General features: G+C 34.7%; 1 protein-coding gene across 1 annotated transcript; it reads right to left on the bottom strand.

Moving 5' to 3' along the window:
• Positions 1 to 3185: 3185 nt before the first annotated feature.
• Positions 3186 to 18071, bottom strand: LOC140886123 (uncharacterized). The gene is made up of 18 exons (XM_073292628.1): positions 17913 to 18071; positions 17536 to 17703; positions 16917 to 17156; positions 16273 to 16419; positions 15684 to 15762; positions 10346 to 10529; positions 9193 to 9258; positions 8341 to 8601; positions 7571 to 7777; positions 7181 to 7484; positions 6312 to 6471; positions 6107 to 6215; positions 5269 to 5404; positions 5130 to 5185; positions 4751 to 5050; positions 4559 to 4681; positions 3660 to 4343; positions 3186 to 3562 (listed from the first exon to the last, which is right to left on the bottom strand). Exons 2-18 carry the CDS (start codon positions 17663 to 17665, stop codon positions 3389 to 3391), a joined length of 3360 nt encoding a protein of 1119 aa, XP_073148729.1. The 5' UTR covers positions 17666 to 17703; positions 17913 to 18071; the 3' UTR covers positions 3186 to 3388.
• Positions 18072 to 25124: the final 7053 nt, after the last annotated feature.

The following is a 25124-nucleotide window of genomic DNA, read 5'->3' as shown; positions in this document are numbered from 1 at the left end:
GAGATTATTATTTATGTTCATATATATATATATACACACACTAATAAAAAGCACATGCGACGCACATGAGTATACATAATCTATTTATAATTGAGTAAAATTTAATTTAGTATACGAATTTTTGGTTAAATGTCAAATTGGTACACAAATTTTTGTTAATGGCTTAATTGGTACATGTCTACCGGATTCCGATCAACTTTCGAAGACATTTATGTAGAATGTCCAATTTGCCTTTATTACAAAAAATGCTTATTCTATTTTTGATTTTAATTAGATATATTTGTATATTATATTTTATACGAAAAAATTGATTTGATTAAAATTTTTATTTGTACATAATATCTATTATATTAGATTGATTATATATTTCAACGAGAAAGATTAGATAAATTATATTAAGATATACAATATCTAAATAATTGTAAATAAATAAATATTTTTTAGCTAAAATTCTGATTTTTGTATGCATAATTTTTTCGATAATATTTTGAAAAAATATATTAAATAAATAGTGATTGTGATAAAATATTCTTTAATATTTTAACTATATAAAAATTTATTGAATATATATTTTAATAAAAATATTACGTAAGTTCTACTAAAAATTAATTTAATTTTCAAATCATATTTATAATAAAAACTCATCGAAACACTAATTAAACTTCGCTATAACGTGTGATATTTTTTAATCAACAAATAAAAAATTGAATTGCGTTAGTTCGAGGGTTTACTCAGTGCGCACCAAAAGATAGCGGTTGCGGGTTTTTACGTCATAAAAAAATAAAAAAACAAATAAAAAATTGAAATTTTATTTAATCACAACAGTTTTATAAGAGAACATAACTAATAAAAAATTGAAAGTCGTTCTCGGTTTTTATTATGGACAAAAATGATGAAGCTGGTTTTGAAACTAAAATAATATTAATGTTTTAATTAATTTGTATCATCAAAAGACTATTATACCCTTTTTTCATCATAATTTGGTCAAAATTATGTGTACATGTACCAATTAAGCCATTAACAAAAGTTCGTGTACCAATTTGACATTTAACTAATAGTTTATGTACCAAATTAATTTTACTCATTTATAATTTTGTGGGTTATATTACTTAGAGTTATAATCATTTTTTTTAGAATTTATTCCCTGAAATTAAAATCCAACTCCTTAATACATATCATAATATTTTAGTTTGATTAAAAATGAGTTAATATTTATTATAATATATAAACGTTACCTAAATTATGAATTTAGTCCTAATAATATGTATAATGATGTTTTCTCTCCATATGTTTTTTAAACACACCTATTATAGTTGTAAATATTGATTAAAATTTTAAGTAGCTCATTTCTGGAATGCAAAAATTATGTGCATTTTTTTAAGATACTAATTTTTTTTTAATTTATTATTAATTGTGTATCTCAGATTTCCTCATTATTTTGTTTGAATAATTTTAGCAGTTAAAAAAACTAAACACGTCAATTTTAAAACCAATTACCATTTCATTATCACTTATACATCTTCAAAAATTACATACCATGAATAAATTTTCTTGAAAACAAATTAAATAAAATCCTCATGTCAAGTAACGGTGGTTTTAACTTTTTGCTTTTCTCTTTTTTTGAAATTATTACAAAAATATTTTGTTTATTGATTTTGGTTGAAAAAATGCATGTTACATTGTTCATAGGTACGAAAAATATTTATTTTTAGTCAATTAAACAATGAGTAATATTAGACTCATAAATATATGTCCTTTTTAATTTTTAATTCTAACTTTTAAAAAAAAATTACTATGGAAAGTTTTAACCTTTTGTTTTTTCCTTTTCAAAATTGATTTCTTTACAAAAATATTTTATTTTATTTATTTATTTAATTAAATAAAAATAAATCCCACCAAAAAACTTGAAACGGTAGAAATTTATTTTAGCCTCATTATATTGTAACATTTTTTTTGATTCATTTATTCAATAGTTCTACTCAATCTACTAATACTCACTAATGAATGCATTTAGTTAATGTATAATAATTAGTAAGTCATATATTTTGCATTTATTTATATAAAACTTATACATTTAATTTACGTCTTAGCCAATATTTGACTTTTATATTTATATCCTTATATGTAATTACTTTTACATAAAATATTGCAAAGTAAAAAAACAAAGTTGTAAATTCACAATTATAAAAATTTTCCCTTTTATTCACATTCAACTTTGCCCTTTTACTCTAAATTTTAGATAGGTAATAGATATATGTATTTACTTTTACATAAAATAGTGTAGAGTAAAATGTCAAAGTTGTTTCACAATTATAAAATTTTGCTCTTTTATTCACACTTTTAGATTTAGATATAGATAGGTAATAGATATTAGATTTTGAAAATTTTATACATAAAATGGTGTAGAGTAAAATGGCAGAGTTGTTTCACAAAACTCACAACAATGTTTTAAAAACCGGACCAGACCAGCCGGTTCGACCGGAAACCAGTCACTGGTCCGATCCAAAATACCCCTAAAAACCGTTTTAACGGTTCAACCGCTCAGAACTGGTCAAAACCGGTCGAACTGGCCAAGAACCGGTCCCAAGAACCAGCCAGAAAACCGGTTGAACCGATTTTTAAATTATTTTTAAAATTGTTTTTTTTTTAATTTTAAAATCTTAATTTAATATTTTATTATATATATACTCATGATTATTTGAAATTTGTATTTCGTTAAAAATATTATTTTTCTATTATTATTATTTTTTAATTAATTTATTTATTTTTAAAAATATAGTATATATAACTATAATTAATATTTTGAATATATTTATATAGTTATTTATTTTTTAAACTATGATAGATATATATTTTTTTATTTATATACATCTTTTAGATTTTTAAAATTTAAAAGATATTATTAATTATATTATATTATATAAACGGTTTTCGGTCCGACCGTCCGGTTAAAACGGTCGAACCGATTGGACCGTTTTTTTAAGGTAGACCGGTTCGATCACCGGTCCGGTAATGAAAACATTGACTCACAATTTTATGCCCTTTTACTCTATGTTTTTTAGAAAAAAGTATTTGCACTTGCACACACTACCTAAGATTCACGGCTTCAAGCCTACACTCCCTTAGATGCTCTTCCTCATCAAGGAGAGTGGGTAAGGATCAATCATCCATTACCATTACTTGGAGGAAAGAAGAAAATAATATTGTATCAAAAATGCAATTCCTTCTCACAATTGGTGTTAAAAGTCTATGCTCTTCTAAGAAACAGTCGGATAAGTTCCTTAATTTCATCACTCAATGGATATTGTTTCACGGTTCAGCTTATTACATAATCACACCGGGGAATACAAAAGAAAGCTGATAACATAAAATGCAGGCAAACCATAAACTAGTTCTTCTGAAGCTGGGATTTGTAAATGGAATAACCAGAGGTGGATGCATTTACCGGCGAAAATCTGATGTAGAAAGAGTAATTTGTAGCAGGCACTAGATATTTTTCATGAACACAAGGAGACCAGCTATCATCTCCACCTATACCCATATGTTTGTGGTCAAGATGCACCTATATTAGGAGATATCATGAAAGAAAAACGTCAACTATTTAGATATCCATGCTAGTTGGGGGTAAAATGATTATGTACTTAATAAGGACAAAATACCTCGATGATTTCTCCTTTCACTAGCTTCTCATTATGTGTCGCCTTTTCAAGCTCCGCTGTGCCATAGTAACTTGCACTCATTTGCATGGGTGGAGAGCCTCCATAAATGGAAGCATATATGCCGTGGCCATCCTTGTTTTGAAACATTACCCACCTAACATCAGCCCTACCAGAACATTCAACAGGCGCAATGTATGGCACATGCATGCTACTGACATCTTGTTCATACACTCCAACATGGGCAGCAGCCTTACGATCAGGATAACACTCAAAAGGACCCCTCCCATACCATTTGACCAGGTCCATTGATTTGTCCAAGTGAAGTTCTATACCGACACGAGGCAAAGGAGGCAAACTAGAACTTGGTTTTACTTGACATTCCAGTATGACGTCTCCAGAACCATAAATTGAGTAAACTAAATCAACCTTGTAGAGAACATTAGATGCATCGGATTGAGATGACTCTAAACCACTTGGCACGCCAAGATAAACTACTGCTATTTTGACCAAATTATCAGTCACGCTTTGAGCAACACAGCTTTCCGTGATGAATACCAAATCATGCATTTTAGCGTCTTTCCACTTGGAAAGGTAGCTTTCCCCCTCACCCCCCTTGTCATTATCTATAGGAGCCCTCCAAAAGCATGGCAGTATACCTTTGCACATCACAAGTACTCCATCAACCTATCATTTATTTCCATACATCAAGTAAATCATGCCAATATTTTTATACAAACTAAATGAAAATGCCTAATCTAAAAATTTTTCCATACAAAATTTTAAATCCTGTCTTGCATTTCACTATTGTGCTATTGTATAAACAGAGAGATCCAGATGACATATTTTCTGTTCAGTAAATGATGAGAGTGAAATCTCGTAAACCAGATATTGTACGCTACCTTCCAGCTCTCGATAGTTCCATTTGTTTTGTTAAATTTGATCTCCCACAAATTCTGATTCTTAACGTAAATGGTATCATCCAGAACTTCAGTAAAGAAAGCCACATCTTTACACTTGATGATCTGAAACAGTGACGTTAGTTAAATATTTTGTTATACTAAGAGAATAATAATTACCGTATGATCACCTACATGAGGAACAATTTCATGTTTCACCGGCAAGACGACTTGTGAAGTTGAAACTACATGACCACTTTCAGCCCAACGAGTCGAGTGTTTAAGCATTACGGTTATAGTCAAAAATATTTCTGCATCATCTGAAGTAGACCATAGAGCATACCACGGGCCATCGGTCCACTTTATGTCAAAACTTTTTTGAGGTTCGACTTTTTGTACACTTAGAATTCCAGAACCAAGCTCGATACCATCACCATGCACCTTCCAGTGAAACTCCAATGCTTCCGTTGTATCAAAGAAGTGTGTGTTTGTAATCTACATGAGAAATTTCGGTGCCATATTATTAAATTTGAGAACAAACCAGGAAATTTGCACGTCATTATTTTGAAATCACCTTCATAGTTCCTTCTTTGAGTGAGACTTTGATTGGCTGGTATACAAACTTTACCTCTGAGATTATAATAAAGATTCTTAAAACACTCCTCAATGATTACTGATAGTATGCCATGCCAAAAGATCAACACTCAATTTACCATGCATAGCAGGATGAGGAGTTCGATCTGGCCATGTAATGCCATTGAGACAAAAGTTCAGATCATTAGGAGTATCTCCAAAATCACCTCCATAAGCCCAATGTTTGCTACCATCCATTCCCTCCTTTAATAATGCCTACATGGAATTAAAATAAAACTGTTCATTATCTGATCCAGTTGGAAACTCTAGAAGTAGTAGGGATACATGGCGTTGACAGTTGACTCACAAAATATTCCATAAGATTTGAATAATTTCATCCTCCATAATGGAAGTAAAATAAATCCATGTTTCGAATGAATTGTGATATGCATCTATAGTAAGTGCCGCTGTGAATTATAAAACCTTTCTGTAACCTCACATAGCTCACCTGTCATATCATCATATGGAGATGGTTTAAGTACATAGATACCTAAGAAATGTTACAATAATTGCTTCAATTCTCCCTTGCCTCTTGAAAGATTTCTGTTTAAATATATGAACACCACCCTATCAAAGGCTTTAACATCTGTTGACTGTTAGTAAGGGGTATAACTGCAAGATTCGCCAAATATCAGGAGGATAGAGGCATTGCTGAAATTATTTGAAAATCATGATTGTTTCTGTTGTCAAGTCAAATCCGATGAGGTGTCGATGAAGTTTGTCCATTAAAAAAATAGGGATTGTCCCAGCACTTTCAGACTAAAATCATGGAGATATCGTTTTCGTTCTTGAATAAATATACTGATGACGATATATCTATTTGTTACTTTAGATTTCTTTCTTCCCATACTAATTGCACAAAATTATGCTCCTGTAAAAGTGAGAGAATTCACCAAAAAACATTCACTAAAATCGCACCTGATCAACCCAATCCCAAATGAAACCTCCCTGGAGTCCAAATGTGCTATCAATTGCTTCCCAGTACTCGTGAATATTTCCGGTGCTATTTCCCATTGAATGAGAATATCTGAAGATGTTTTGAGTGATTCAACATGCATGAAAAGATTGGACTGAGAGATTTACGATATCTTAAATGGTGAGAGTATCAAGAAAACTAACATACTCGCATAAAATCAGTGGTCGTAACTCAGCGGGATCTTCTGCTATTTTAACCATGTCCCACACACGCATGTACATTGGACAGACGATATCCGTCGAAGGCGTTCTAGCTCCCCCACCTTCATAATGGATAAACCTTGATGGATCTTTTCCCCTTATCCAACCTGAAAAAAAAATGTGAAAAATGAGAAAATGCAAAAAGTGCACATATCAACTAATATTTAAGTTCCATTTACCAATGGCCCTGTTTGGCTAAATAAGACAACTTTTTACGTGTACAACTCTTAATAGTTTTCATTTTACTGGATTAAATGCTATCTGATGAAACCACGATAAATGAGTGACTCTGACGAGGGAACTTGCAGTTGCTCTCAAGGATTTTCAGCCAAAAGGTTTAAATGCAATTATGGACATGCAACACAAGCATATTTGACATGCATCTGCTCCTACTGATGAATCCTTGGAAGTATCAACTTTCTTCACACTCCTGTGTGGCGAAGTAATTTCTTGTGTAAATATAGAATAATCCACTTTTAATAATTATGAACGTCTGAATGTAAGCGTTGTGTGCTTGTACAATCATTTTTAATAAGAACTTTAAATTTGATTTATTCAATTTTTATATCAAAATTGGCACACTATTATACAATAAATGTTATATGGTAATCATTCAAATTTTCAAATACTACAATGATAATTTTAAAATTTCCAGGGTAAAATGTCAATTATAAAAAACTGAATAGGGGTATTATTAGCAAATAACAAAAAAGGTCATACTACGAATAACCATCATGGTCACGCTTGATAATATAGTTGTAGATTGAAGAATTCAGTTAACTTCATAAGAGCATTATATAGTTAATATAATAATACCTGCAAGAGCAGAGTGATTAGGCCCATAGCTAGCCTCATTTCCCAATGACCATGCTATGATGCATGAGTGATTTTTATCCCTGTCGACCATTCCAATAACTCGATCCAACATGGAAGATGCCCAACATGGTTCCATTGTAGGATGCCGTGCATTTGGTGAAAGATGAAAACCATGTGTTTCAATATTGGCTTCGTCGATCATGTACATGCCAAATAGGTCACATAACTCGTACCATCGCTGATGTTGAGGATAATGGCTGTTTCTGACAGCATTAATGTTATTTTGCTTCATCAAAACCAAGTCCTACAAAAGTATAATAAAACAAACATGCCGAAAGAGTGGACCTGAAAATTTCTGAAAAGTTTGGAAAAAAGGAAGTTATTTGTTACCTGAACCATGCAGGGCTCCAAGTTTGTTTTCCCAAGACGAGGATGGTGTTCGTGTCTATTCACCCCTCTTATCATTACAGGTTGACCATTTACAAGAAGTTGTTTCGGAGCTTTTGTTATTTGTCGTATACCAACTTGGCATGACTCACAATCAACTATATGCCCTGATGCATCTTTGAGGGTGATAACAAGAGTATAAAGATTTGGCTGTCAAAATACAAATAAAAGGTTAAGAGAAACATGGAACAAAAAGCAAAAGGCATATGGAAGCAATTCATTTTTATGGAAGATTCAGATAAAATGTTGTGAGTTTAAAATTGAACATAATAGTATTTAACTTAAAAAATGACAGCAGATCAGACGAGAAAATGTGATTATAGAACTTCATTTGACGCTACAATGAAACAAAAACTACTGAAAAATGAGAAATGGTTTCCAAGATCCATTTTGATACCATAACTAGAGTAAATATTGTCGTTTTATGTTTCTTATGCACAGAAAAAATTAAGTTCCAAAAACTGATATCACATCCAAAAAGTTGCATAAATATGCAATATGTTGAAATTAAAGTTGGAAGCATAATATGGTTTAACATAAAAAAATATAGTTCATAAAGCTTCTACGAATCCATATATGCGTAATAACCAAACATTTCTATGTCCTGACATGGTGCAAAAAAATGTGTCCTAAATAGTTGTGTAATTTCCTTCCACAAACACAAAAAAAACATGCACTTCAAATTATGACTTTGTAGGTCAAAAGCATCTTACATGCTCAGCAGTCCACAGCTTAGGAATCTGCAATTCTCCTTTAAGATGATACCCTATGAACCCAAGAACATAATCAACAGAGTGAATCATTTTTAGATGAGCAATACTCGTCCCAAGCAGATTGACAGGTCCATTGCCAGTGTACCAACTTCCTGTGTCGAAAATTTCAGCTTCGATTGTGAAGTCCTCGACAAACTTATCTTTAGCTGTTACAAATGAGTCGTCTATATTCACTGTCGAGTTGTCAATTTTAACCTCAACCTGGATGGTGATTTTGAACAAGTACAAAATTATCGTCATAATTATAGACATTCTTCACAATTGCAAGGTTTTGGTGCATTAAGACATCAGATGCTATGTGGTGCATATGGGGTGCTGTCACAATTTTGAGGATTCTTTCTTATGCATGAAACAAGTGGGATATGAAATCTAGCACTTGAGGAGCAGGTAGTGGGGTGGGGGGGAGGGGGGGGGTGCGGGGAGTTTATGGAAGAGGATAGTGATACTGTTGGGTAAATGATAGAAGGGATACGCATCCAAGTTCTATTGATGATTTTGCTTAACATCGGTATATGGATATGTTTGCATGATGTCTTGCATTTACTACATGAGTTTTGCATTAAACTCTAAATTCTCGCTTCTTGTATCAAATGACAAATTTTTGTTTACCCGAAAAGCTAATCGTTTTAAAGGTATACATATTGGCAAGCATTCCATGTCATGATCTTAAGGAAAAATGTCACGAACTTATTTATAAGGTTAATCAATGCTTATATAATGATACACCAAAAGGTTAACATTGTCATATTGCCTGTAAAGAGGGAGAAAACACAGTGAAACTGCTTATGGTACCTGTATATCAGCCCTAGAAAAATCTCCAGCCAAGTTTGATTTGAAGAAATAATCAGCAATAAAGACCTGCACATTAGATCATGTGATATTCTTGCTAGCCATTGGTAATCAAGTTCATATAACAAAAGCATACATTTTCTGGAAAAACACAATATTTTACTGATAAGGAATATACACTTGATACTTCATGCTCGTTACGTGAGTGGTATAAGGCTAACCCATTTTAACATTTTCCATCTCTCTGACCAGATAGGTATGTGACTAACATAGGGAAATTGGAGAAAGATACTCCAATTCTTGATACATGATAATCAATGGCTAATCTATTTTGTAGCTATCAAGGTGGTAATCAGGAGCTAGAGCATTACACACACAGAGACATACAATGCACATGTGGGAGGAAACCATTTCTTATGATGTAAATACCATACAGTTGAGGCAGCTCAGAGAGATTATGACAGTGCTCAAACAATTTAAGGCAGGAACCCATAGTGGTTCCATTTGCCAAAAGAATATATTAACTCTGCAAAGATCTATCTCCAAGAGAACTGAAAAACCAATAAATTCTAGAGAACTAAATAAGAAGCTTACATGCATGCTACTTTCTCCATTTTAGTAATCACAATTTTCTTTTGCTTTTCAGTCCCTCTAAAATTTAACAGCTGATTAGCTTCCTCGAAGTTTGTTTTATCTATAGTAATCTATATGATTTTTAAGAACATGATTCACAATCTCCAAAAACACATATCATGCTCAGTTCTGTTAGTTAAGAACACATGGATCAGTAACGACTAACTGTAAAAGGAAACAATGGGTAGTAAAGATGTGAATCAGTCATAAAGGCATCATTTATTCAAGTGATGCTCTTCTCTAATGAACCCCTCGCCTTTCTGTGAAATCACAACAGACATTTCCGGCATACCAGAATTCTTAACCATTGAAAAAAGAAGACTAAATTTAAAAGACAATATTTCACAGCATTCATGCTGCTAACAGGTACATCCTCAAATTTATTATTTGATTGATTACAATAAAATGCCAGTCTACAAACAGTATCTTCTTTCAAAAGGTAATTGCATTCTTCATCCTTATGTTATAATTTATGAATCGCTAAAAATGCTAATAGTGAAGACTTGGTGCACAGGCCACAAACCTTAGGCTTAGAAAGAATAAGGACATCACGATGGATGCCGGATAGCCACCAGTGATCCTGATCTTCAAGATAAGAACCATCACTCCATCGCATGACCTGAACTGCTAAACAATTCCTCTCCTCAGAAACACACGGATGACAAAAATCTGTGATTTCGAATTCAGCGGGTAATCTGCTATCCTGACTGGCCACACAATAAGAAGTGACTTACAGCATGTGGATAATTAATACGAGTAGTTCAAATATACGCACCCTAATAGGCCAAAGAAAATTACTCATGATGTGTTGCTGCTACTCATTAAGTTCACATAGAAGCGTCATCATGCATCACAATCATCTTAAAAGTGATTCAAATGAGCAATTATAAGTTTCTAACTCACAACACTAACAAAACCACACACAAGATTTTACACTTGTCAACCCAAGGGCAATTTGTAAGTACTCCTAAATATTTACCATGAATTTTCTTCTCACGAGTTCACGATCAGCCTAGGTAGAACATATTCTTTTTTTTTTATAAGAAACGTATATAATATTAAAACTTAATAATAGTTACATAGGAAGGTGGACCAGTGGTCCACTAAATTCACTATACAAGATCTAGGAAAGTACTAAATGAAAACCAAGCTCCAATCCCTATACAACTCTGAAACTGAAAACGATTCGAATAGAGGTGAATAATGTAACCAAGTTGCTACTCTCAACTTAATCTTATCCCAAATCTCTTCCCTCGAAGCCTCTTCTTCCTCAAAAATCCTCCTATTGCTTTCTAGCCAAACGAACCAGCAAATGCAATGAGTTATGGCTGCCCAAAGAATTCTCCCCCTTTTGCCCAGATAGCTCCCCAAATCTGCTGTGAGCAAGTGCTTCGTAGTCTTCGGAGTCACCCATGACAGTCCCAAATCTTTCAACGCTAACCACCAAAAGGATGATGAGAATGGGCAATGTACCAACATAAGATCCTGACTCTCACCCTCTTGCTTGCAAAGCACACACCATCTCTTAAAAGAATTGATGCTCAACGATTCTGAATATATTATTAGGACACAAGAACAGCATATATATATACAACAATAGGAATCAATAATAATTCCCTGAGATTCTAAGATCCTCTAAAAAAAGGAAACTTACCTATTGACTATGACTAGAATATGAATAATTATATCATAATTATATACATAAATAACTTCTTACACTCCCCTTCAAGCTGGAGAGTAAATGTTCAACATTCCCAGCTTGCTAACCATTTCTCGAAACATAGGCTGATGAAGACTCTTAGTTAGAATGTCTGCCACCTGGTCTTTTGAAGGGACATAAGGCATGCAAATCTCATTATTCTCCAACTTCTCTTTAATGAAGTATCGATATCTCTACATGTTTTGTTCGATCATGTTGGACAGGATTATGGGCTATACTAATGGCTGCTTTGTTGTCGCTTAAGAGCCTCATTGGTGAGTCCATTGGAAGTTTCAAATCCTGAATGATCCGTCGAAGCCAAAGAAGTTCACAAGCCCCATGTGCCATAGATCGAAATTCTGCCTCTGCACTACTTCGTGCAACAACTCCTTGTTTTTTGCTTCTCCAAGTCACCAAATTACCCCACACATAAGTACAGTAGCCGGAGGTTGATCTTCGATCAATTGATGATCCTGCCCAATCCGCATCGGTATAGACAGTGAGAGATCGAGTGCTTTGCTTCCTGAAAATCAGGCCATTTCCTGGACATCCTTTGAGATATCGGAGAATCCTAATTACTGCTTCATGATGTTCTCAGTTTGGTGAGTGCATAAATTGACTAACGACTCCAACAGCATGTCCAATGTCGGGTCTAGTATGAGCCAAATATATCAATCGTCCAACCAACCGTTGATATTTCTCTTTATCCACAGTAGCTTCTTCTTTCTTTTGGCAGAATTTTATATAAGGATCCATGGGAGTTGGAGCAGGCTTACATCCAAGATATCCAGTGTCTCTAAGAAGATCAAGGATATATTTTTGTTGAGAAATTACAATTCCTTTTTCAGACCGAGCCACTTCCATGCCAAGAAAAAACTTCAAATTTCCAAGGTCCTTCATTTCAATCTCTTGCCAATTTATTCTTTAAATCTCTCATCTCATCAAGGTCATCTCCGGTTAAGATGATATCATCAACATAGACAATAAGAATTGTGACTTTATGAGTTGTTGAGTGTTTGAAGAATAAGGTATGATCAGATTGAGATTGAGTGTACCCGAACCCCGTAACACACTTTGCAAATCTTCCAAACCATGCTCGAGGTGATTGCTTGAGACCGTATAATGCTTTCTTCAACCGACAGACTTTGCCATTTTCATTTTGTTCCTTAAATCCCGGAGGAACCTCCATGAAAACTTCTTCTTCTAAGTCTCCGTTGAGGAAAGCGTTCTTCACATCTAACTGGTGCAACGGCCAGTCCAAATTGGCAGCCAACGAAAGAAGAACTCTCACGGTATTTAACTTAGCGACGGGTGCGAAGGTCTCTTGATAATCAATTCCAAAAGTCTGTGTGTATCCTTTAGCTACAAGACGAGCTTTATACCTCTCTATTGTACCATCGGAGTTGTATTTGATGTTGAATATCCATCTACAACCAACAGTGGTTTTTCCTTTGGGAAGATTAGTAATTTCCCAAGTACCATTTTTCTTGAGAGCTGTCATTTCTACCATTACTGCCTCTCTCCACTTTGGGATACCTAGAGCTTCCTTTATTGTTTCTGGAATCTGTTCATCAGTGAGTTGAGATATGAAGGCTTTGAATTTTCCAGATAGGTTGGATGATGACACAAACTTGGCAAGGGGATATAAAAGAACTTTTGTGCAAGTCCTAGTGCCTTTTCTTTGAGCAATGGGCAGTTCAGGGGCTGGATGTACAGAAATAGGAGTGTTAGGACTGTCACAACGAGAAAGAGATGAAGGGTTACCTTGTTGAAGACCCGGATCGGATGATAGCAGCTCTGAGATTATAGGAGGCTCCCTTCGATTACCTGTTCTCCTAGAATAAACACAAAGTTCCGGCGATTTAGTAGTAGGAGGATCAACCAATTCAAGTGTATTAGGAATGTTGTCCTGGACAAAATCTATGGTTGGCAGACATGGACTCTTAGGATTAGACACACTCGAGTTTATCTCCCCGTATTCCCAAAAATTACCTTCATAGGATTTTATCTCCCCCTGATGGGAAGATTTGGGATAATACGGTAGATTCGCAAAGAAAGTGACATCGGCACTAACATAGATTTTTTTTGTGATGGGGTCTAGGCATTTGTAACCCTTTTGTGTGGCTGAATACCCAATAAAAACACAACGAACAGCTCGTGGATCAAGTTTGCTCCGACCTGGTTGATGTACATGAACAAAGGCAGTACACCCGAATATTTTTTAGGGTAGATGACTGAAGGACTGATTGTCAGGGAAAGATTGGGTGAGAGTTTGATGAGGGGTTGCATATTTAAGGACTTTTGAGGGCATCCGATTGATCAAATATGTTGCTGTAAGAACAGCATCGACCCATAGGTATTTAGGAACGTGACAATTAAACATTAAGGCTCGAGCAATCTCGAGTAAATGTCTATTTTTCCGTTCGGCAACACCATTTTGCTGAGGACTATGTGTACAAGAGCTATGATGTATGATCCCGTGTTCTAAAAGATAGTCACCCAATACTAGGCTAAAAAATTCACCCCCATTATCGGTTCGTAAGGTCTGGATATTGGTGTTGAATTGAGTTTTCACCATGGTATGAAAATATTTGAACACTTGGATGGACTCGGATTTTTCTTTTAATAAATAAACCCAACAACATCGTGAATGATCATCGATAAAGGTAATAAACCACCTAGTTCCAGTGAGATTAGTAGCCTTAGATGGTCCCCGCACATCACTGTGTATGAGTGAGAAAGGCTTAGAAGCTTGGTACACGTGAGGTGGAAAAGAAGATCGATGATGTTTAGCCATTTGACACACGTCGCATTGAAACATAGATGGATTTTTATTAATAAATAGAGAGGGAAACATGTGTTTTAAATAATCAAAACTCGGGTGACCTAATCTTTGATGCCACAACATTATTTCAGAGTCACAAGAGAAAGAAAAAGGACTACTACTACTTTGCAGAGCTTGTCCATCTAGAAGATTAGGTCTCTTGAAGTAATAAAGCCCCCCATGTCTTTCAGCACTGCCAATCGTCCTCCCCGAGCCCTGTTCCTGAATTTCACAGAGATTAGGAAGAAATTTAGCTACACAATTGTGATCAGTTGTTAGCTTGGTTACACAAATGAGATTGCAGGATAATTTTGGAACATGGAGTACAGATTGTAGGGTTAAACATGGAGATATAACTATGGAACCTTTACCTGCAATAGTGGATGGTGTACCATCGGCTAAGGTGACCCTAAGATTACCCGAACTAGGAACATAGGTTGAAAACATATGGGAGTCATAGGTCATATGATCGGAAGCTCCAGAGTCAATAATCCAAGGACTGAAATTTCCTTGATTGACATTTAGAGCAACCGGGTGATTACCTTGTTGTACGCAGGACGTGGATGAGGAGTGATTAATGGGCTGAGAGGCAGATAGGAGTTTGTACACTTGCTCCAGAAGTTCTCTGTTGGAGAGAGGAGATTCATTTGACAATGATTCGTTACTTTGACTGGAGGCAGCAACGGTGTGGAGAGCTTTGTTGTCTCTCGGAGGACGAGATGATTTGTAATCAAGAGGACGACCATGCAATTTCCAGCAGGATTCTTATATATTTGATCATAGAGATTCTTATCTCCCACATACCTAATACGATAACCTTATTCTAAACCAAAACAAAGATCAGCATTTTGGAGATTCTAATTCTTTTGTTCTGTTACCTCCAAAATGGTTGTGGCAAAACAACCATAACCCCAACTTGGCTTTTCTTGGATCATTTTTGAACCATACCAATGCTATCTTCTTTGGGGTTTCAATTTGTCCATATCATGTTATAAAACAAAGAAATTTTCACAATCTACATCCTGGCTCTTGCGTGAGGATCAAAGATGTTTTTACTCGCAAATCTGTCATGAATGCTAGTAGGGTAAGATCAGGTAGAAAAATTACTAGGAAAAGATTATCATCTCCACCTTTTCTTTGTTTCATTCCACTGTTACAACTCGCTTTATGCATTATTTTATCTTAGCTACACTATCTTAAAGATTAGCAGGAATGTTAGAATATAACATCTACTGACCAATGACCATGAGAATGCATAGACTACAATTGTTGGAACCAAAGAAAACAGAGGACGGAATTCCACAAGTACATGGAATTCAACAAAATGTCAAGGCAAACCTATATCCAACAGGATGTCCATTCACCCATGCAAAGAAGCATGAATCAACTGCTTCAAGATGTAAAAATATCCTCCGACCTGCAAAGGCATTGCAGGATATGATTAGCAGCAAGAAAGATCATCATTCAAATATTAACTACTATTTAGTAAATATTTACGCTTCACCAATATATATGTTGAGGAGAAAAACAAAAAGAGGATAACCTGGAAAAACTATTAAAAAGATATTCAACTCAGTTCCATATTAAAAATTTAAGCAACAATATGTAATGCAGAAACAGAAGTGAGACTCATGGGGAAAAAATAATCTAGTTCGGCTTCACTCGAAGCAAATGGAAACACCAATTCTAATAAGTGGCATATTGCAGAGAGTGCCATTACGGGGAAGCAATATACAAATTTAACATTATAATGTATTTAAAGTAAATTGTCAATCAACTATGGCGAATTAAAAAATATATTGAATGATGCAAAAAACCATCATTTAAGGTTTCAACTCAAGTTTCTGAGCACATCGTAGAAAATATATTGCAAACTGCAAGAAATAGAATGGCCATTAGAAATGCAAAATCATCCCTAAAGCCATACCTTCCCATTCTGTAGGAAGGTGAAAGAAAGTCCGGTAGCAGCCAGTGGGATTAGCCTCAGGTACTTTAGGTGGATTGAGTTGAAATGGGTAAACGACATTAGTATAGATTGGTCTATCAAATCCATGCATCTGCCAGTTGGACGGAACTGTTTCAATTGAAGAAAAGAGCAATTATGTCACAGAAAAGTAGTAATAGGAAACTTAGCTACTTCAGTGACTTCGGTGTGAAAATAACTTGACCTTTAATCAATGTTCAAAAGAGGTGGAGTTATCTTTTAGGGGTGGAGTTAATGAAAATATTCTATGCACGATTGATACAAGTGTAAGCACAATCATTAATCTGCTGATGACCAACTAATTCCCCCAATCCATACGTTGAACATTTACTTTGAAAATAATAGAAATCATATTGGTTTGCACCATTGCATTTAATCAACTTTATCACCATAAATTCCTACTCCTACAGCTCCCCACATCCAAATAAACAATTCAGCACTCTCAACCTCGAAGGGACTCTTAAAGGAATATAAAACTTCTATTCTCTCTGGTAATCCCTGGTTGACAAGGTACAAAATTTGGTCTATTAAGTTGCATGTGCAGGAGACACGACAGTTACTATTACAAGATGAGGTAAAACTATCACCTGGAATTGTATCCCACGAAGAGTCTTCATACGAACTATTGTAAAATTCCAGAGGAACACTGCTGGGTTTGGATGCCAGAAAAAATTTCCAATTCCCAGACAAAGATCTGACAAAAGGCAGGTTCTTGACCCAATGTGCAGCACAATCGAGAGCCTTAGCAATCGCACCATCATCCCAAACAGCTGCTTTTGCCGTCAAGATGTCCACTTTGTTGCGTTCATACCAGTACTTCAAAGATCCTAAGAAGAATAGGTATAAAAACATTTACTACTTTGAATTCACTTGGTTAACTGCTGTAAGAAACAGAAACTTAAAAGAAAAAAAATTGCCTATTATATCCATTACTAAATTGTTAATTTCTCTCTTCTAGTACCCTCAAGTGCATTGAAACAAGCAGGTTACATACAACGCAAAAGATTCACTAATGAATCGCAAAAGATCTCAGTCTCAGATACATTGAAATAGATAATTAATCACTCAAAACAAGGATATTATATGACCACGTCGACTTTCCTGATGCAACTACTTGAGAAATGCATTCACTAGAATTGATGCTAAAATTAGTTACTTCAATAACTGCAGGAAGTAATACAAAGGGAAAGAGAGAGCAGAAAATACCTTCGATAGACTCGTGGCAGTGCAATGGAACATGAGAATCTCTTTTCCTCCATTTGAAGAAAGACGGATCTTCCCAAGCCTTATTACCATTATTTGGAGGTAAAACAATTTGATTAATCAATGAACCCATCAATACAAATTGGAGCTTATTGCCGTCCACTATGAGATCTGCCATGTAAAATACAGCGAGTTACTCAAAACTCTCAGGAAAAAAAAATGATCGCAAGTTACCAAAACTAAATTTATATCTTAAAAGTAATGACAAATGATGCTAAAAACATTCTTGGCAAATGAAAGTAAAAAACCAAAACCCATCACAGATTCCAAATTTAATCACCAATATATATGCAAAAACCGGTACGGGATTAGGAAAATACCTGCATTTAACAGCAGATTGTGAAAAACACGGCCTGGAGAAAGTGTTTCAGAGAAGAAGTTTGCAAATGGACGGCAGAAGATATATTGGGAGAGAAATGAAATCAAACTTTTGATGTGATTTCTTGTATTTGTACTGATTGAGGAAGATATTATTAATAGGCCAGACGCTCTCTTGCTTTTCTATCTATATCTATATCTATTATCAAATCATACATCCCGCACGTGTTTTCTGCATCATTTGCCTCCTTTTTATAAAAAGGTATATGGTATTTAATCGAGAGTAGTGTTATATACATTCCACTATTTGTTAATTATACTCTACTTTTTTTGGATAGATTTGGATTATAGTATCCTTTCATTGATTGCTCTTCTTGTTTGGATAATTTATTTAATTCAATTTTTTTTATTTAGTTATACCATATTTTTAAATATAGAACAATATGAAAATATTATTTTGTTGAGTAATTAAAAATATTATTTGAAATATATAACGATGGTTGTTATTATGTGGGCAAATTATTTTAAACTCCCCACTACCAAACTTTTCTTTTAACTTAACTCTCTGCCTACCTTTTTCTTTATTTACACTCCCTAGTAGTCCCCATCTTTGAATTAATAATTAATAAAAACTAATCATTTGTACGTCGCTTTGTTATACCTATCGAACCAGTCCCGACCATGCAAGACTATCAGTTACGCAAGGTTTTCAGCCGATATACTCCGGATTAGGGTCCAACATGCTTCCGTAAGATGAATTAAATTTAAATACCTCTTTGACCATAATGTCGTCGGGTTATACATGCCGAGTTTTACGAAGTGCTCCTCACACTCCAACCACGCAATCGCAACAGATGGTTTCTGCACAAGCTCCTTCAACGACACACATCACAACCTTAATTCGTTTTCTACCTTAAGACGTATAATATATAAATTTAATTATAAAATAAGAGCACGAAAGAACGAGAGAATTAGGAATTTTATTCAGACATGATATTATTACATAAATCAACTCCTTTGAAGAGGAGAAGACAACTTGTTTAGCTACTCATAGTAGCCTTGTTCTTGAAATACATAAAAGAAAACTTAATACAATAGAAAGAGAAATATTACAACAATTTATTTGTAAGAAAACTGAAGGGAATGATCGATGCTTTCAGCTTCCTCAAATAGGGATGGCAATGGGTCGGGTATGGGTAGGATATCGCATCTTCATCCCCATTTATTAAATTCATCCCCATACCCATACCCATACCCATCGGGTATTGAATTTCATCCACATCCCCATACCCGTCGGAGGATCGGATATTCAAACCCTACCCATATACCCATTTATCATATCTACTCCATACAAATACATTTTTTTAAATTTGAATTATTTTGATAAAAATATACTTATTTACTAGATTTTTATACCAAAATTTTTAAGAGAACAATAGAAAAAATAAAACATAGTAGAAAATCTATAACCTAAAAATTATACTCCTTCCGTCCCAATTATAGTGTCCATATTTTTTTTTTGCTTGTCCCAAATATATAGTCATATATCATATTTAGTAATACTTTTTTATACTTCTTTACTAATATACCCCTATTAACTACACTTTGAAAATTGTGCAATCATTTTTTAATACATTAAATACGGATAAAATAGAAAGTTTATATAAAATTTATTTTTCCAATAAATTTTTCTTAATTCGTGTGAAAACTAAAACAAGACAACATATATGAGACGGAAGGAGTATAAAAAATAAAACTCCTACAAAATAACATTAGATTAATACGAATAATTTTCATTGTTCCATCCAACTAACATAATTCAACAAAAAAATTAAATTAGCATTTAATTAATATAAATCAATATGCGTATATATATATATATAAATATAATCGGGTAACGGGTCGGGTATGGGTAGGATATTACTACATCCTCCTCCATACCCATATACGAGATCTCCATACCCATTTACCCATTTATTTAATCGGGTCCAAAACACGCCTCCATACCGTCCTTCATTCAGGTCGGATATCGGATTTCCCATCGGATTCGGAGGAAATTGTCATCCCTATCCTCAAATGCCTGTATTTATAGCTGTAGTTCCACTCGTTTCACCGAGAAACTTCAGGGAAACTCACAGTTGTCTTGTATTTCTTTATGCCATTATTGATGACATCTTTTACTAGTGAAGGAGACATCTGTCTTGTATTTTTTATGCCATTATTGATGGCATCTTTTACTAGTGGAGGAATCACATGTCTGCCACTTTCTTTTGGCTTTATTCTCCTCACATGCCTGTTTTATTGTTGTCGGGGCATCTTTTGCTTTTGAAGTAGGCCCTTGTGAAAACGCATCTTCAGTGGTCCTTGTCCACATTTGCTTGTCTCGGAAAAATCCTTTCAATCCGTTCGGGGTCTAAAGGTTTTTCCAAATTCTGGCTCCTTCTGATTTGGGCATTTTGGGCTGATATTCTCTGACCATCGTCCAATATGAGCCATGTTACAAAATTTTCGGCGAGTTTCTTTACTCCCCGGCAGCTTGTTGTTCCACAAAAGATTTTTCTTCTTTTCGAAGAGTTCTTCCGCAAAGGCTGTAGTTTTCCTTGTCATTGTGTTTAACAGTAATGATCCATTTACAGAATTCTGATAAAATTTGAATGGAAACTTGACTTTGTCCATCTCAGTAAGACAGACCCAAATACCTCATGCCCTTCTGGTTGAGATCTCATTTTTCCCGAAAGTGGACACCAAGGGTATTTCTTCAGTTTTAGGATCCTTGATAAATTTATGACTATTTATATCAGGTCTCCTCAACTTGATGAAATGAAAGGGTTCGTGTGATCCTTTCACTGTTGGTTCTGGAGCTGCATTGAAAAAGTATAACTCAAGCACATCTCTTCTGGACAAATTATCATTATTTGCCCATGTTTCTTGGACTGCTTCCTGGATCCATTTAGGTAACTGTGATATCTCCGGGAATCTTAGCGACGTTGTATAAACTGAGGCCAAAGCCCCAAATTCATACCAGAGTTTTACATCTTTAGGATTAACATTGTTTTTTTAGCCAAACCCTTGTATATATTCCTGAAACATCAACCCTGCAAGTGTTCGGGTTGATTTCACTCCTTGTATTCAATTTCTCCCACCTCTGTTGATAAATCTGAAATGGAGAAATAATAGATGGATTAGTATCAATCTTAGATTTGCCCTTGTCAGTGTTGGTCCTAAGATTGATCTCTTCCTCTTTTACCCCAGAGGCGGAGGGTTGACTTGATGAGTTCTTCTCATCAATTGTTGCTTCATCCAATTCATCAAAAGATGATGGTAGATTAGCACTTGTATATTGGGTATTAGAATTTCCAACATCTTGTTCTACAACCAGTGGCTATATTGCTTCTTGTAAAACCAATGGTTTTATCATTTCTTGTTTAAGAGAAACCAATGGCTTTTCTATAGCCCTCACAATTGGCCCTTGAATAGCAGCCCATAGTTGAGTTTGAGCTTGCAAACATCCTGTAATACGATTAGATACTTTGATCCGATCAGCTTGTTATAACCTGCCAGCCATTTGAGCATTAATGACTAACTGGTTGAACTCAATTTGAAGCAACTCAAGGTGTTCCCTGAGATGCCTCTGCATTTTCATGATGGAATCCACGTCACTACCTTCCATCCCTTGTTAAAAAATCTGCAAGAATATTTTTATTAGATTTAAAAATAACAATATCAAAAATATAATTTGACATAAAGCTTGTCATCTTAATAATCTAGCCTTCTCTGGTTTAGATTCAATCTTATTCCTTAAGAAAGATTTTACCTGAGTATTATCAACTTTTAAGGTAAATTTTTTAGCAAGTAAAAATAAAGGCCATTTTTCAAAAGCCTTTTTAACTGCGTAAAATTCCTTTTTGTTGATATGTCATCTGATTTCCTCAGATTCTGTAAAAAAGTCGCTACAGTATCTGCATGGTACTTCCCCATTTGGAGTGAGCTTAGTAAGGACTGCTGCCCACTAATCGTCGCTGGCATCTGTAAATAATACCAAGTCATCCTCATCAACTGGTATAGCCATTTTTGGGAGTTTCTTACATATCTCCTTCAGTTGGTTTACCCCTTTAGTATGGCCATCGGTCCAAATAATCTTTGCATCCTTTTTTAACAAAGGACTGAACACCTTCCTGTACATTGCAAGGTTGTTTATGAACATTCTTGCAAAATTAACCACTCCGAGAAAACTTTGGAGTTGTTTTACTTCTTTGAGTTTATCTGGAAAATTATGTACCTTTTCCAAAATATGAGGCTGTAGAATAATTCCAGATTCATCAATCTCTATGCCAAGGAATTCGATTTTCCTTGTTGCTATGACTGCTTTCTTTTCAGATAAAACCAGTCCTTCTTGTTTACAAATTTTAGAGAAAATTTCTAAATGTTTAACATGTTCGTCTATGTTTTTTGATGCTATAAGAATATCATCAATATAAACAAACATAAAGTTAAAATAATCTTTAAACAGATTATCCATTTTTCTTTGAAATATCTGGGGTGCATTATCCAATCTCATAGGCATAACTTCCCAAATATAGTGTCCTTGTGGAGTAGAAAAAGCTGTAAATTTTTTACTACCTTCTTCCATTCGAATATGGTAGAAACCAGACTTACAATCAAATTTTGAGAACACTTTGGCATTTCGAACGCAACTTATTAAATGTTCTCTACTGGGTATAAAGTACCCATCAAACTTCAGGATTTTATTAATACCTTGGTAGTTAATAACTAGCCTGGGTTTTCCTCTTTTTATTTCACCATGATTTCTCACCAGAAAACCTGGGCTGCTATATGGTGAAACTCCTTCTTTGATTAGACCAAGGTCCAAATGTTCCTTGATAATCATTCTCATATCCCTTTGATCTGTTATGTTCATCAGGATAGGCTTATATCTGACGAATTAATACTCTTTGCCTTCCTTTAGAGTAATACTGGATTTGAGTTGATTTCTATCTCACCATGCCAAAGGATGCTCGTTGTAACTTTCTTTGAGCCTCTTTTTTACATCTTCAAGGGATACCTTATTATCTAACTCTATATCTATGTGATTTAGAGTTACCTTGAGAAGCTCCATATCCTCTGTTTGGAGTTCTTGTTCTGTTGTTATTTTCAATATGGTTTCTCCAAAACTTCTTGGATCTTTCATTTTTGGGTGAAAAAGTTGTCCTTTATAACCACGTTGGTTGCGAAATATTATCGGCAATTGTCGATAAAAAGCAACCTTGAGTCTTTGAACGATAATTTTATGATCACAAATTGTAGTGAACATAAGTCTTTTTGACTCATTGTCTTGTGTGTACTTCTTAAACATTTGTAAGAAGTTATTTCCTAACAGGATATCAGCTCTTGTATTATGGAAATAGATTGGTGGTGTCTTTACCTTGTACCAAGGTATTTAACTTGCTCCTCCCATAAGGATCTCTGTTGTTTTATTCCTTTGCAAAGAATTAAAATTCTTCGAGAGAAATCTCGTTCAGCAGTTTTTGGCAATTCTTCTTCACATTCTTCAGGGAAGACGCCTCTTTTTGCTGTACAAATTTCTGCTCTCGAGTCAATGTAAGATGTAAAGTATTCGGCCTTATATTGTCCATACAACATCCCTATCGGAATATATATGGAGAAACGACTTGTTGTCATTTTTTAAAGAGATTACTAAATGGGCCCGCCATTTTTAACAGACTGTGTTGTAACTCAGTAATCCGATTAAGACTATTCACCTTTAGTTTTCCTAAGGCCTCAGAAGGTAGAGTATGGTTACTTCTTTCTACTTCTTCAATGCGTTCTAGTAAATCATGTTCACGACTTACTAATTTCAACAGTTGCTTCTTTCTCTGTTTGTAAACAGAGTTTTTGAATCTGATTAAGGGATTGCCCCTTATCCAATTCTCTTGGTTTTCCATCTCGTAGGATTCTTATTGAATCCTCCAAGTCTTTTCTTTTGCCATGAACTCTATTCCTTTTTCAAAGCGTTTCCATGGTTTATGGTCCTCCAGAAACTCTAGGCCAAGAATGAGCTGATCCACTTTTTTTCCTGGAATTTCACAGATTTGAACTTCCAATTCTCCAATATTTATCACTCCTTGGTAAGTTCTTTTTTCTTGTTGTTCCAAATAGTAAATCGAGTTACAAGGGAACTGGTTCCGATGACTTGTAATTTCGAATACTATTTTCACTTCTTTCCATCCTTCTGGAGATCTATGTTTTCCTATTATAGAAAACTCATTTTTTTCTGGTGGAATTTCTTGAATAGGAGATTTGTCCCATCTCCTACTTGTCATTCGGTCTCCTTGGAAAGATAACCTTCGGGGTTCTATTTTAAGGTCTCTGTATAGAACCGGTCTGTCTTGAATTTGAATGTCTGTTTCCTGAATTAAAGGAAACTCAATCCTTTCCGGGTATATTGCTTGAGCAACTTTCCCAAAGATATCTGGAATTTCAATGAACTCATTTCTAATAAATAATTCAGAATGGTGAGTATTAGAAAGATCATATGAAATTTGATATGTAATAGAATATGACCTATTACATTGCTTCATTAGTCTTTTTTCCTTGAAGTTTTGATGCAACGTCAAGTCTCGACTAAAATATCTATCAGCTAAATTGTAGGCTGATAAGTGTATTTTATACACTTAATTTATATATGATTTTAATTGTTAAATATTTGTTTCGAGCAGATTTATGTGGGGGTTTTGTTTTTTTTGTGATTGTAGGAAATTTTGGAAAATATGTGGAAAAGAAAAGAATTGAGAAAGAAAAAAAAAAAGAAGAAAGAAAGAAACGATCAGACAAAGAAGAGAAGAATAGTGATGGGCTTTTCTATATTGGGCCACCAAAATTGTTAGCGCTTCTTGTTAGCGCTAAAGAAGAGCAATCGCGCTGGGTTGAGAAATTTGGGAATTTGAGCAGCGAATTCAAGGCGCGTCCGCGCCGTTCGTAGAGCGCCCGCCCCGATCGAGATTTGGAAATTTTATTATTTTGGGCAATTATTTTATGGGCTTTTGAGTGGGCTTTTGTGCACGATATAAAAGGGAATTTTGATCAGACTATGAAGGAGGAGCCGCCACAATCACACAAAATATCAAAGAACACGGATTGATCGAGATTGTGAAGATTTCTGGGAAGAAATCTGGAGCTTATCTGAAGAACAAAGACGGAGTTCGATAGACCGGACA

This window comes from Henckelia pumila, chromosome 3, assembly GCF_033568475.1.
Source record: "Henckelia pumila isolate YLH828 chromosome 3, ASM3356847v2, whole genome shotgun sequence".
In the NCBI taxonomy this organism is placed as follows: domain Eukaryota; kingdom Viridiplantae; phylum Streptophyta; class Magnoliopsida; order Lamiales; family Gesneriaceae; genus Henckelia; species Henckelia pumila.
Note: the sequence above shows the minus strand (reverse complement) of the source record. Positions and strands in the feature narration are given on the sequence as shown.